The sequence below is a fragment of the Carica papaya genome, chromosome 9 (assembly GCF_054855325.1).
Source record: "Carica papaya isolate Zhongbai chromosome 9, ASM5485532v1, whole genome shotgun sequence".
NCBI classification, from domain to species: Eukaryota; Viridiplantae; Streptophyta; class Magnoliopsida; order Brassicales; family Caricaceae; genus Carica; species Carica papaya.
In genome coordinates this window covers 20,857,570-20,871,563 of record NC_142317.1, presented here as the reverse complement: position 1 = coordinate 20,871,563, position 13,994 = coordinate 20,857,570, and the positions used below count along the sequence as shown (strand labels likewise).

General features: G+C 37.3%; 2 protein-coding genes, 1 long non-coding RNA gene and 1 pseudogene across 7 annotated transcripts in view; 2 read left to right on the top strand and 2 right to left on the bottom strand.

Moving 5' to 3' along the window:
• Window positions 1-1,144, bottom strand: part of LOC110808008 (2-oxoglutarate (2OG) and Fe(II)-dependent oxygenase superfamily protein) — a 31,672-nt gene extending 30,528 nt beyond the window's left edge. Inside the window, exon 1 of one of the 2 annotated variants that reach the window (XM_088210936.1) lies at window positions 860-1,144. In XM_088210936.1, the coding sequence (XP_088067062.1) occupies window positions 860-1,069 (210 nt within the window). In that variant the 5' untranslated portion in view covers window positions 1,070-1,144. The remainder of the gene's footprint in view (window positions 1-859) is intronic. The other variant, XM_022033337.2, reaches the window with a different exon arrangement.
• Window positions 1,145-1,612: 468 nt separating this feature from the next.
• On the top strand, window positions 1,613-6,381 carry LOC110808026 (cell division cycle protein 48 homolog; annotated as a pseudogene). The gene is made up of 9 exons (XR_015816169.1): window positions 1,613-1,913; window positions 2,613-2,859; window positions 2,937-3,171; window positions 3,427-4,190; window positions 4,270-4,491; window positions 4,717-4,788; window positions 4,885-5,166; window positions 5,260-5,619; window positions 5,857-6,381. The product of XR_015816169.1 is annotated as a cell division cycle protein 48 homolog (transcript).
• LOC110808025 (uncharacterized) lies at window positions 5,645-12,003 on the bottom strand. Of its 3 annotated transcripts, XR_015816167.1 has the most exons (5): window positions 9,150-12,003; window positions 8,135-8,625; window positions 7,169-7,279; window positions 6,323-6,605; window positions 5,645-6,136 (listed from the first exon to the last, which is right to left on the bottom strand). XR_015816167.1 is itself a non-coding variant. In XM_022033352.2 (3 exons), the coding sequence occupies exons 1-2, from the start codon at window positions 12,001-12,003 to the stop codon at window positions 8,135-8,137; spliced, it is 3,345 nt and encodes a 1,114-aa protein (XP_021889044.2). In that variant the 3' UTR covers window positions 5,645-6,136. The 3 variants fall into 3 exon arrangements, 1 of the variants encoding a protein (XP_021889044.2); XR_015816168.1 differs by lacking the exon at window positions 6,323-6,605; XM_022033352.2 differs by lacking the exons at window positions 6,323-6,605; window positions 7,169-7,279.
• Window positions 11,593-12,484, top strand: LOC148240164 (uncharacterized). Its single transcript, XR_015816170.1, has 2 exons — window positions 11,593-11,732; window positions 11,798-12,484. It is a non-coding gene; the product is annotated as an uncharacterized LOC148240164 (long non-coding RNA).
• The last annotated feature ends 1,510 nt before the right edge of the window (window positions 12,485-13,994 follow it).

The following is a 13,994-nucleotide window of genomic DNA, read 5'->3' as shown; positions in this document are numbered from 1 at the left end:
TCAATCTTATTCACTTTTATTATTTCTCACATTTATTTTAATCATCCATGGACAAATTGGAACAACTTTTATGTTTAGAAGTTTACATAGAAAAGTGACATACAGATTTATAAAGAAAAGTGAGGGTTGTAATCAACTATTTTTAAGAACTAATTTTACTAAAAAGAAAGTTTTACCCTCGCGTTGTTTGGCGGAAAAGTGTAAAGAAAGGTAATTATTTTTTAAATATAAAAAAGAAATATCCTTCAATATATACATCGAAAAAAGAGATCTTATAGATTATCATAAAAGTAAATAACTAAATAATTCTATTTAAATATACAATCACTGAACTACAAAACCCTTCCAATCTCCCAATTTGAGTTAAGAAGGGTTAGTAGGGGTTCAATCAACCCGGACTTAACTATCATTAGCTCTCTGTAAAGCTATCAAACAGTATTAGTATTATCCCACCTTACTTTAGCTTGTATTACTCTCAGAAGTGAATCTCCAGAAAACACTGTAAATGTTTATTATTATTTTTTGAAATAGTAAATGTTTATTATCAAACTCAATTATTTAACCAATCCTAATTTGTAGTTATAATTTATTTCAACCAAACAATAAAGTCGAAGATTTACCACAATTTTGCTCTTATTACAAACATGATTACCTATTAAAAACAAAATGGCTAAGAGTAAAAGGATTCAGAATCCTCATGCTGTCTTTTCTTCTATCTCGGATTAAAACATTCTTGTGAGAAAACAAATCTTCAAGAATAACTTTAAGAGCATAAATAAATCAAATAAAAAAAAAAAAAGAAAAACGCAAACCGAAATAAAGCAAAACACCACGGATCGAATTGAACGCAAGTAGGTACCTGAACTTTGGATTTGCCGAAACAGGTTTCGAAGAACCGGAGATTCGGGTGCCCATTATCTGTTACCCAGTCTTTACAAGCCCCCCAGTCGTCCATGATACCCGTTAACACAACTGGTTGGTTCTTGAACAAATATTTCTCCACGAACTCACTGTACTTTAGATCTTTACCATCAACTTTCTCGATATAGCCACCAATTTCGATACCCATTTTCTCTTTTCCGGAGACACTCAAGCTAAACTCAATTATGATTTAGCGAGGGCTGCTGCAGTTGTCTTGTGCGAGATTTAAAATTAAAGTTGGTAAAATTATTTTTAATCCATGATTATTTAGTATTTAGTGGAATTAGTTGATAAAAAAAGTGTATAATTTAAAAAAAAATAGAAGTGATATATTTATTAAAAATAATTTTTAAAATTTTAGGTATAAATTTTTATTAAAAATTAAAGTTATTTTTTAAAAGCTAAAAATTTTAATTTTGATGTTTAAGTTTATTAAAAACGTATTTTAATTTTAAAAAGTACTTTTTATTTTATTAATTTTTGAAATGAAATAAGCAAAACTAAAAATTATCCCAAACAACGTTTATGAGAAGTTTTTGGAGAAAAATATTATGGGAAAAAATAGTAATAATTGTCTTGTAGTAAATATTATCATATTAAAAAAATAAGTTAATTTTTTAAAAATAATTTTTAAGATTTTAAATATAATTTTTATTTAAAGGTTAAAAGGTGGGATCACTGACTCACGGAGTCACTAACACATGTTCACGGCATCGACATCTCAGTGAAAATGGTGGACAACTGAACGCATGCATGGCAGAAGTAGATGGGTGCACGACTGGGTGGAGAAAAATTAAATAATCAACTTATTTAATCTTCGACGGTACATTCTTGTTCCTGTGTCACAAATAGCTCTAAACAAGGGACAATGATAAGTTTAAGCTAAGCAAAGACACTTGAAGAATCCAAAGACCAACCAAATAATCCATGGAGGATGAACCCTCATCGGCCCGTAATCCAGGCCAACCTTCTTCTTCTTCTTCTTCAGATTCGTACGTGCTTCTTATTCTCCTCTGTTTTTCTTCCGGTCCATGTTTATCATTCCTTTTGGGTATTTTCTTCTTTGGGCTTTTCTTTAGTTGGTGGGTTTGATCGCCTGTGCTGTTTGTTTGTTATATACTGAAACATGGGTTTTTGTTCTGTCAAGCATTTTTTTACTGATTTGATTGGTTCGGGTGATGGAGCGTTGTGGTGATTTCCTATCTGAGCTTTTGAAAATTACAGTACAACTGAAGGAAGAAACTTGATCAGCTTGAGGAAATATGTTTTAAAGTTCTCTCTTTTTTTCTTTCAATTTCATTGACCCTCTTTATTGTTGAGTTTCTGGAATTTTAATGAGCTTATTTTACTTGAAGTACTGTTTACTGTCAAAGGAAAATTTAGCCTACTTGATTTATCATGGTAGATTTTCTGATCAGGCTGATAGCTTTTTTGTGTTTCTTTGAAATTTCTGATGTAGTGTAGATCATGGCTTGGTCTTTTTAAACTAAAATTCTAAATTGATTTGTAAACTTATCACGTTTATATTTATCAACATGTATCAAACTGTAAATCTGTGACTTTTGTAATGCATCTTACATATATCGTTTTCTTCGATGTTGGTTATGGTTCATACTTATTTCAGCGATCTAGAATATCATATACATATATAAATGCCAATACATAATGCTTGTTTGTTTTTCCTGGCTCAGACATTTTGTTATCCTCTTGGGAGACAAGAATTTCTGTAATCTCATGTATGCGGATATTCAGTGCTGTTGTCCGCCTTCTGTCTTACAGGAAAAGTAGTAAAAAGGATTATTCCACAGCAATTTTAGAAAGGAAGAGATATCCAAATTGTCTTATTGTTGATGAAACCATTAACGATGATAATTCAGTTGTTTCATGCACCCTGTAACAATGGAAAAGCTTCAGCTTTTTCGAGGAGACACTCTTTTAATTAAGGGGACTAAAACCTCTTATTCAGATGCTGTTTGTTGAGATACGCCAGAAGAAGGTTCAATTATTTCTTTTACATACAGGGAAAGAAGAGAAGGGACACTATTTGTGTTGTTCTCACCGACGAACAATGTGAGGAACTGAAAATCAGAATGAACAAAGTTATCCGACATAATCTTAGAGCGCGACTTGGAGATATTGTTTCTGTGCATCAATGCCCTGATGTAAAGTATGGGAAGCGGGTTCATATTCTTCCAATTGATGATACAATCAAGGGTGTCACTGGGAACTTGTTTGATGTGTATTTGAATTGTATATTTCCTCTTAAGTGATTGATAATGCTGATACCACGATACCACAATCCCATTTTGAAAAGATATATAGTTGTTGAGCTCAACTCAGATCACAGACTACCAATAATTTGAACTTAAGCTTTTAGGGACTAATTATTTGGGTCCAAAAAATTATTGAGCTAGTGGTGCTTGGATCCGGGGCCTTACAAATATTTTCCTTTTTGTGTACTTAAATTCTAATTGTTAGTATGATTATTTCTTGCTTGTTTAACAGCATGCTTTCTGGAAGCAAACCGGCCTGAGGAAGGGAGACCTTTTCCTAATCAGGGGAGGGATGAGGGGCATTGAATTTAAAGTAATTGAGACAGATCCTGGTGAGTACTGTGTTATTGCTCCTGATACTGAGATATTTTCCGAGGGTGAACCAATCAAACGTGAGGATGAGGAGAGATTCAGTGAAGTGGATTATGATGATGTTGGCGGTATCCGGAAGCAGATGGCTCAAATTCGTGAACTAGTAAAGCTTCCTCTTAGGCACCCACAACTCTTCAAAACAATCAGTGTGAAGCCACCTAAAGGTATCTTGCTTTACGGACACCCTGGATAAGGAAAAACCTGATTGTGAGAGCTGTGGCTAATGAGACTGGTGCATTTTTCTTTCCAATAAATGGACCTGAAATTATGTCAAAGTTAGCTGGAGAAAGTGAAAGCAACTTGAGAAAGGCATTTGAGGAAGCTGAAAAGAATGCTCCATCTATTATATTTATTGATGAGATAGATTCAATTGCTCCAAGAAGGGAAAAGACTCATGGTGAAGTGGAGAGGCGTATTGTCTCCCAGCTTTTGACTTTGATGGATGGTCTCAAGACAAGGCTGCATGTAATTGTCATTGCAGCTACCAACAGACCTAATAGTATAGATCCAGCTCTTAGGCGATTTGGAAGATTTGATCGAGAGATTGATATGGGTGTACTGGATGAAGTTGGTAGGTTGGAGGATCTTAGGATCCATACAAAAAATATGAAACTCGCTGGTGACATAAGCAAACACTGACTTTTCATTTAGCTCATAAATTGAAAAAGGACAGCCTTTCATGTTTATTGATATTAAATTTCAGGTTGATCTTGAAAGAGCTGCAAAAGATACACACGGTTATGTTGGTTCAGATCTTGCAGCGCTTTGCACAGAGGCTGCACTTCAGTGTATCAGGGAGAAAATGGATACTATTTACTCAGAGGATGAGAAAATCGATGCTGAGGTGTTGAATTCCATGGCTGTTAGCAATGAGCATTTCCAAACTGCTCTTGGATCCTCAAATCCATCAGCCTTGAGTGAAACAGTGAGTTTCCTTTTGAAATTTGTGTTCTTTCTGATATTGTCAAAATGTGAAACTATTTGGTTCAGGCTAATTGTTAATAAGCTTCTTTGTTTTTTCTTTATGTATGTTCTTATGTATGTAAAGCTTCATTTTCTTAGGCATACCTCAAGAAAATCTACTAGCCTATTCTTGAGTAGAAGAAAACAGAATTGTTGAAAATAACAAATATGCTTTTTTAATTTCTAGGTTGTGGAGGTTCCTAATGTATCATGGGATGGTATTGGCGGGTTGGAAAAGATCAAAAGGGAGCTGCAAGAGGTTTGTTATTTCCTCTGCTTTCATGCTTTCAACGTTCTTTCTGTGACATATGGCTGTTCTCATCACCCCCTTTCTCTATGTTTCTATTTCTACCAGACTGTGCAATACCCAGTGGAGCATCCAGAGAAGTTCGAGAAATTTGGCATGTCTCCTTCTAAAGGTGTTCTCTTTTATGGTCCTCCAGGCTGTGGTAAAACTCTACTTGCAAAAGCTATTGCAAATGAATGTCAGGCTAACTTCATAAGTGTCAAAGGACCCAAGTTATTAACAATGTGGTTTGGAGAAAGTGAGGCAAACGTTAGGGAGATATTTGACAAGGCACAACAATCTGCTCCTTGTGTACTTTTCTTTGATGAGCTTGATTTCATTGCAACACAGGCAATCCCTAACCCTTTTTTTATTCTGACATCATGGATTAATTTATTCATAGGTTTTTAATTCTGATTTACAATCCTGGTTCTCAACTTTCAGCGAGGAAGTCATGTTGGAGATGCTGGTGGTGCAGCTGATAGAGTTTTGAATCAGCTTCTGACAGAAATGGATGGAATGACAGCAAAGAAAACAGTTTTCATAATAGGAGCAACAAACAGGCCCGATATTATTGACCCGGCATTGCTATGGCCTGGACGTCTCGACCAGTTGATTTACATTCCTCTACCAGATGAGTCATCGCATCTTCAGATATTCAAGGCCTGTTTGCGGAAGTCACCTGTAGCCAGCAATGTGGACTTGGCAGCTCTTGCTCGTTACATTCATGGTTTTAGTGGCGCAGATATAACTGAAGTTTGTCAACGTGCCTGCAAATATGCTATTAGAGAAAATATTGAAAAGGTATGATCTCAGAAAACCTGCAAACTTAACAGCACAAAAAGAATACCTATGTTCCTATATGGGTGAATTATTGTAGATTTGGTGTATATTTACACAAAAATTTTGTTGAAATTGGACATGTGTAGATGTTTTGCCCGACAATCTCACAGTATATATGTTAATTTACACAACTTATAGCCTCTCCACTTTCATAATAGTATATGTTTCGTGACTTATTGGATTCAATGGATATTACAGGATATTGAGAGGGAAAGGAAGAAGAGAGAGAACCCTGAGGCAATGGAGGAAGATGAGGATGATGTGGCAGAGATAAAAGCTGCACACTTGGAGGAATCCATGAAATATGGTCGTTGAAGGGTTAGTGATCCAGACATCCGCAAATACCAGTTGTTTGCTCAAACCCTGCAGCAGTCACGTGGAATTGGATTGAATTTAGGTTTCCAGATCGACTTGAGAGCCTCACAGCAGGAACTTCAGACCCATTCTCTTCCACCACTCTGTTGGGGGCGATGATGATCTGTACAGTCGAAGTTATAGATATGTTAAATGTCCTTGGTGAAGAAAAGTAATGGACAAGTGTCTAAATTGTACCATGAGTGTATAAATTGTTAAAGACAAGCTTAAAAGATAAGAATAATTAATTCGAAATAATACAAATAATGCAAGTAGTTACAAAAAAGATGGGATAGAGATTTAAGTATACATTGTACGCTTTCATAAGGTGTTCAATGCACACACCCATCTGGGAAATCATATCTTGAAAGCATTGACCTGCCTGTGGCTTAAGGAGGAAGTCAACTAGTTCATCTCTTGGGAAGATGTTGGACACCTATGGACAAATGAAATTTGAGTATTTGCATGATGGATTCTCCTTCGTGTAAGAAGTTCAGAGTAGTGATGTTAGAATCAGTCGGAACTGTTGCTGGCTGTCCATGACATATACATCCATGTCTCCAGGCGCCTATTAATGACTTCTGTTTGGCCATCTAGTTGAGGATGGTAAGCAATGGAGTGTCAGAGAGTTTTTGGGATCATATAGACCAAATAATGATAGTAAGAGCTGTGAAATTTGTGTATTTCATTAACTGGTCAACCACTACCCATATAGAATTTTTTTTTTCAGTTGGCTTTGTGAGGTCTTTGATGAAGTCAATTGCTATTTCAGACCAAGGTGTGGGAGGAATAGCTATCGGCTATAAGAGGATAGGATAGGGCAGACAAATTTGGTTTACACTCTTGATAAATACTGCATTATCTAATAGAATTACGTTGTCTCCATTTTTGTTTTTAATAAATTGATGATAGTAGTCATGAGTTATTCTAAGGTACTTCAAACTATTATAATAGATGAGAATCAAGAATTTTCTCCCAACAGATAACGTGCAATTTTGTCACCGCAAATATAAGGGTCTTAATTTTTTTTCTGAATGTTGAGAGAAAAAAATTCTTTATGGGAAAAGTTTTACAGATACTCTCGTTTAAAAATTTATATAACTACACTTAACACTATATCTTAGGTGAGAAAAAAAAATTTTGCACACACACCTACCTCATAAGTCATCGTCTCTACCAAATACTCATCCCAATGACACGTCCACATATGTTTCTTCATCCATTCATTCTCCACCAATCCGCATACTTGAAAGCTTGCCCTACCAACCTGTTTTCTAAGAAATCTTATAAATAGTTAAATAAAAAAATTTATACAGATTTCATGCCCTTGGTGAGCATGATTTTTATGGGCTCCTCCCGAAAATTCGCTAATTACAAATTTTTTACCCATGTCATCCAGAATGAATTAGCATACAAATTAGCAGGTAACCAGCATTTGTGCCAAATCCCTACTCCAATCTGAAAAACATCTAACTCAAAATAATATATAGTATTAAAATATGTATAGAAAATTAATAATTATTTGTTTTGGAATTGTTCCATTGATTGGATGTGAAGTTTGTTGTTGCTTTTGAAGGGTTATTACAAATACTACCATGGATTGGACAGTAAGGTATGTCTACTACACGTGGTGGGGCTTACATTGTTGCATGGAACACCTTCCTATCCTTAAATAATTATTTACACCCAATTATCTTCTCTTATATCTTTTTCACTCCACTCTCATCTCCTTCATCTTCTCAACTCAACCCTGTTTAACTTCAACTTTCAGTCTGCAAAAAGAAAAATTACTGAAACCCAACAGACAACCACACATACGATTATCACCTCCCAATCCATGGAAAATGACTACCCCTTGAAGCGACACTTTCTTCTCCCCTCCATTCCTCTGTCATTTCATCAAATTTCATCTCCATTATATCAGAAAATGATACTCTGACATGTATTTATAACTCATCAAATCCTTCTGTACACTCGTCGTTTGGCCATCCAAAACCCTTCACCATTCTACCTTTTATTATATATGTACGTACCTCTTAATTTATACAATTCCTATTCTGGGAGGTGAATCAAATCAATCTTAACCAATAAAAAATTGAATGACATGAATGGTAGCAATCACCTATAACTTATAATTGGTACTGGAGGAGGAAGATGAGTAATTAGCTAGAGAGCAATTTGAGGAACTTTGTAGACGTAGCAACTGTGCGGGAGTGACGGTGGAAGATGGGTTTGTCTGCGGCTTCTCTCCGGTGGTGGGTTTTTGGCCATCACTTCCTGTGGCGGCGGGGTCGTGTTTGATTTCTCTTAACAAAACGGCGACGTCTTTCATGGTGGGACGATCTTCTGGGCGGTTGCTGGTGCAGAGAAGGGAGATTCCTAGTGCTTGGAGCATCTCCTGGATTTGAGTATCGGGATGACCTTGGAGCTTAGGATCAAGGATTTCAACAGGGTCTTTCTTCCTCTTCAGGTGGTCTCGAACCCACTGGATCACGTGTTGACCTTCTGGAAATGATGGGTCAACTGGTTTTTTTCCTGTGATTATCTCCAGTAAAACGACGCCGTAGCTGTAAACATCGCTCTTCTCTGTTATTTTTAGCATGCAAGCATATTCTGTACAGAAACACAAAATCACGTCAACCATATAAATCTTCTAATCAAATAATTAAGATTCTGGATGGCAAAAGGTGTTACAATTGATTCGGGAAAACCCCAACAACGAAGTGACGACGACAAATAAATTTAAAAAGAAAAGGTTGGCCCATATATAATTTACCCAACATGATTAAATTTTGGCACCATGTATGCTAATGAATTAAGCTGAAAAACCCAGATTAATATGATACAAATTCAAGCACAGTGATTGATGTAAATCCAAAAACACCAATCTTTAATTAGTTATCATACAACAGTGAAATGGAAGTCTCAATCAATTATTATCACTGCCCTATTAACGCAATTGATCATTCCCCAGATCACTCCCAATAAAGCCAAATCTTTTTTGTAATTAATCCAAAAACTTTTTTGATTTCCGAAAAATTCTTCTCAAATTAACAGAGGAGAAAAAGAAAAGAAAAAAAATATATATATATTCCATGAACAGAAATCACGCATAATCAAGACAAAGGAGGTGTCACCTGGTGCCATGTAGCCGTAGGACCCAGCAAACTGCGGGTTAGCCGAAAACGAACCGCCGTTCTCGTCTTCAACCAATCGGGCGAGCCCGAAATCAGCCAAGCACGCCTCGTATCTATCTCCCAACAATATGTTATGAGCCTTTACATCTCGGTGAAGTATCGCTGGCGAGCAGTCATGGTGCAAGTAAGCTAATCCCTCGGCAACGCCTAATGCGATCTTGAATCGAATCTCCCAGTCCACAGACCCTCCGGAACCGTCGTGCAATAGCGCTCCCAGCGTACCGTTCGCCCTGTAATCGTAGAACAGCAGCTTCGTTTTCCGGTTTGCGCCCCACCCGAGCAATCTGACGATGTTCCGGTGACGGATTCTCGCTAGAGTCGCGATCTCTGATGAAAATGCCCCGGCTGATACTTTCTCCGACGACGGAAATCTCTTTACGGCTATGATTAATCCCGATGGAAGAGTTATTTTGTAAACGACGCCGGATCGGCCTCGGCCGATGACACTGCCTGGGGTGAGGCTCCGTGCCACGTCAGCTACACAAAGCTCTAGCTTCTGGAAAAGAGTGACCTCCCATGGCGGGCCCATCTCCACGTCATCGCTTCCTTCAATGTCGTTGCGGGACCCACCGCCTCGGCACTTGGGTCCGAGGATGATATAGAGCGCCGCCAGGAGGAGCGCGCACGCAGCGCATAGCAGGACCACCATCGCCACACGCGCCGCTGTGGCTCGTCGCGATAAGCCTCCTGGTTTACTTCCATCTTCTGCTGAACAGTGGTTGCCCAGAAAACAGAGGAAGGGATTCGCGGAGAGAACACTGAGAGGAAGCTTAGCGAAGAAGGGCGTGTCTGGCACTCGACCCGTGAAGTTGTTGTGGGAGATATTGAGAACCACTAGGTTTTGCATCTCCGAGAGGTAACGGAGGTCGCCGGAGAGCTGGTTATGAGAGAGGTCTAGGATCCCGAGCTTGTCTAACGCCGTGAACTCGGACGGAATCTCCCCGGACAGCTGGTTCCAGCTCAGGTTAAGTGATATTTCCAACGCCGGAATCTTCCCCAAGCTGCCCGGAATATTCTCAGACAGCTCGTTTCCACTCAAGTCTAGCAACTGCAACTTGCCGCAGGAGCCGAGTTGACTGGGAATGGACCCGGAAAATCGGTTATTCCTCAGGACGAGTTTAGTGAGTGAACTAAGAGTGCCGAGACTCGGATTCATGGTCCCCTCAATCAAATTATCGGATAAATCAATAAACTGAAGCGACACGAGCTTGCCTAAACTATCCGGCAAGTTACTGGCGATCGAGTTGGAATGCAAGTCTACAAACGTAAGGTTTTCGCAACCTGAGATCTCCCTCGGTATGACTCCGGAGAGACGATTGGAACCGACGTCGAAGAAACTCAGTCTCTTCAGATTCCCAATCTGTGGAGGAATAGTCCCTGTTAACTCGTTATTACTGGCGCGAAACCGAATCAATGACGAGCAGTTTCCGATATCCGGCGGTATCTCGCCCGAGAGATTGTTGGAGAGGAGCAGTAGTTTATTCAATTTCGTGAGCTGGAAGATTCCTCTGGGTATGGAACCCGTGAATCCATTCTGGGAGAGATCGATGGCCTCGAGGTTTGCGCAGTCGGCAATGGAAGGTGGGATGCTTCCTTCGAGCTTGTTTTGCCAGAGAAACAAGAGGGTGAGATTGGATAAATTGCCCAACTCTGGAGGTACAGTGCCGGTGATTAGGTTGTTGTCGAGCTCGATGTGAGTGACCTCCAAACAATCACCGAGTTCAGGCGGGATTTCGCCGGAGATTTGGTTTACGCTGAGTTGAAGCTCTTGGAGCGAGTTGAGATTCCCAAAAGTCTTGGGAATGCTGCCGGTGAGGGAATTCATCGATAGGTCAATAACTTGCAATTGGTTGCAGTTGCCAAGCTCCGGCGGTATTATCCCCACCAGGTTATTTTGCCAGAGCAACAGGTTCTGAAGATTCCTGAGATTGCCTAATTTGGTAGGTATGGATCCGGAGAGTGAGTTCTCGTATAGGTAAATGTTTTGCAGGTCGGTGCAGTCACCGAGCTCCGGCGGGATCTGGCCGGAGAGATAGGCGGTGTATATTGCGATGGTTTGAAGTTTCTCGAGGAGACCAAGGGTTGAAGGAAGGAATCCGGAAATGCTTGTCTCTGCAAGTCCTAACATAACCAGATTGGCACAGTTCCCTATTTCTGGAGGCAGGGAACCCTCAAGGTTCTGATTGCCACCAGCTCTAATTCCCTGAAGATTCTTTAGGTTCCCGATAGTGCTGGGGATTCCACCACTTAGATGATTATCGTACAGAGTCAGCCATTTCAAGCTTGTGAGATTGCCAATTTGGATTGGAATAGAACCTTCCAGTTCGTTGGAATTGATGTAGAGTTCTTCCAGATTGCTCAAGTTGCAGAGCTCACTCGGGATTTCCCCTGTTAAGCTATTGTCACTTAAATCCAGGTACCTCAACTGGGGAAGAAGACTAATCTCTTTGGTAATTGGACCAGTAAGATTTGTACTCGAAAGAACAAGCTTGGAGAGTGTCTGCAATGAGGTGAAATTAGAAGGTAGTGTTCCAAACAAATTGACATCCTTCAAATTTAATTCAACAACCTGGTTATTGTTGTTGCAGGTGATCCCAGACCATGAACAGGGAGTTTCATCATCTGGATTCCAATTATCCAAGGCCAGAAGGGATCCATTGAAGTTGATCTTCCATGAAAGAAGAGTCTGAGCTTGTGGGTTGAGAGCCAGAGATTGAAGAGAGAAAAGAAGAAATAAAAGAGAGAGGAGGAGAGAGGATGAGGAGGAGAAGAGGGTGCATGGATTTACAGGCATTACAGCTACGAGTACAGAGATTAGGAACAGAGGAAGAAGAAATGTGGGAGGGACAAGGAGAGAAACCAAATCATGTCTTGTGGGCTATGTGTTTTAAAAACTAATTGAAAGACCCAGAATCTCTGGATCCAAGAAACAGCTAGGCCATGATGTTTGTGCAGAGAGAAGTGGAATTTTAGATGGGTGTTTTTAAGATTTGTTTATGGTGGAAAGGAGGTGTACTAAAACGGGATAACTGTTTATACACACACACACACATATATATATATATGTAGATAGTATATTATAATTTTGAATCAAAAGGAAAGAACTAGAGAGAGAGAGAGAGAGAGAGAGGGGAGGTTGAAATCGAATCTGTAATTTTTTTAGTGATTGGGAACTGGCAAACTCTTTCATCTGTTTCTCTGGGCTTTCATTTTCTCTGCACTTTGTTTGGCCACTTCATTTTAGCGTATCTGGCTCTTCATTGTTCTTTACAGTATTCGCCCTCCCCCGTTTTAGATCTTCTTTCTTCTTCAACTGCTCTTCACAATATATTCATATTTTATATATAATTTTCATCTAATTCACAAAATTACATAATCATTTTACAACACTTATAATCTTATCATAGCAGTTTAGTTTTTATTTGAAAAGGAATTTTTCATTTTCTGCACATCCTATCATGGATTACTAACTATATCTGGTCCCCCAGAAAATTCAATTATTTTGAGGTTCTTTTTCATGAAATACTGATATTCATATGTATTATTAAATTAATTTCTCTCTTGTAATAGAATTAATGGGATGATCAGAATTATCTTACTTATTTTTATTTATATTTTTATTTTTTATAAAATAATTAAAGAGATCATATATAATGTGTGAGATCGTAAGAGACCTTTACAAATGATAATTACGCCGAACGTGACTATAAAAGTAAAACATTTCTCCAATGCTAAAAATCTTTTTGAATCTTACGTGAAATTTTTGTGATATATCAAGAACTCGTGTACGGGTGTCGCTAGAAGCTTAAGAATAAATAATTAATCATTTTACAAGTACACTACTTAATTGCTAAATAATTATGAAATTTGACACATCATCTAATTATTAAGTAGTCAAGGTATGATAATGAAATTGAAGCAAATAAGTTATGACAATGAATAGTATCTGTCAGTACACGTATATACACACACACACACATATATATATATATAAGTTGAAAAATAAAAAATGGTGAGAAATGGAAAGTAATTAATTAAATTCAAGTTATGCATGAACACTAATCTACTTAAATTAAATTAACTGCAATCGCATTGATCCAAAATAAAACTTTAAAGATTGTGTAAAGCTGCTAATACAATTTCTTTTTGAAAAAAGAATAATGCTGCATTAAGAAGTGTATTAAGTCTGTTTTGGCTTTTAAATCTTAAAAAGGAGAGTATAGATTTGAATCCCATTTGTTTTTTAGTATGTCTTTTTATTAAAAAAAATTAACTGTATTATTTTCCGTATTAATAAATAAAAGGAGAGCTCATAAATATTTATAATGTAAAATCAATTTTAAACTAAATAAATATATATATATATATAATAAAATTGTAATAATAAATAAATATACATTTATCTCATACATTATGCGAATGATGAGAAAAGATGTATTTTACATTCCATATAGATAATAATTAAAAATATTATTGTTTCTTGTACATAAGTTCTTAACTATATATAATATTATTTAATTATTAAAATATATAATTTTTTTTTTTAGAAAAAATACTAATTTTACCCAAAAACATAAAATCCTAATAATTAAGTTTTAAAATCCCACTTACTTTATGATGCGATCTATGACAAGATCCAGGTATATGCTTATACTGTAAATCAGATAATTATAATTATTTAAATTAAACCTAAACAGTGCAAAACCCTTTTCTTATTATTATTTTTTAAAAAATTTTGTGTAACCCACCAAATCCAATTTTGTAACCATTAGAAATATTAAAAAT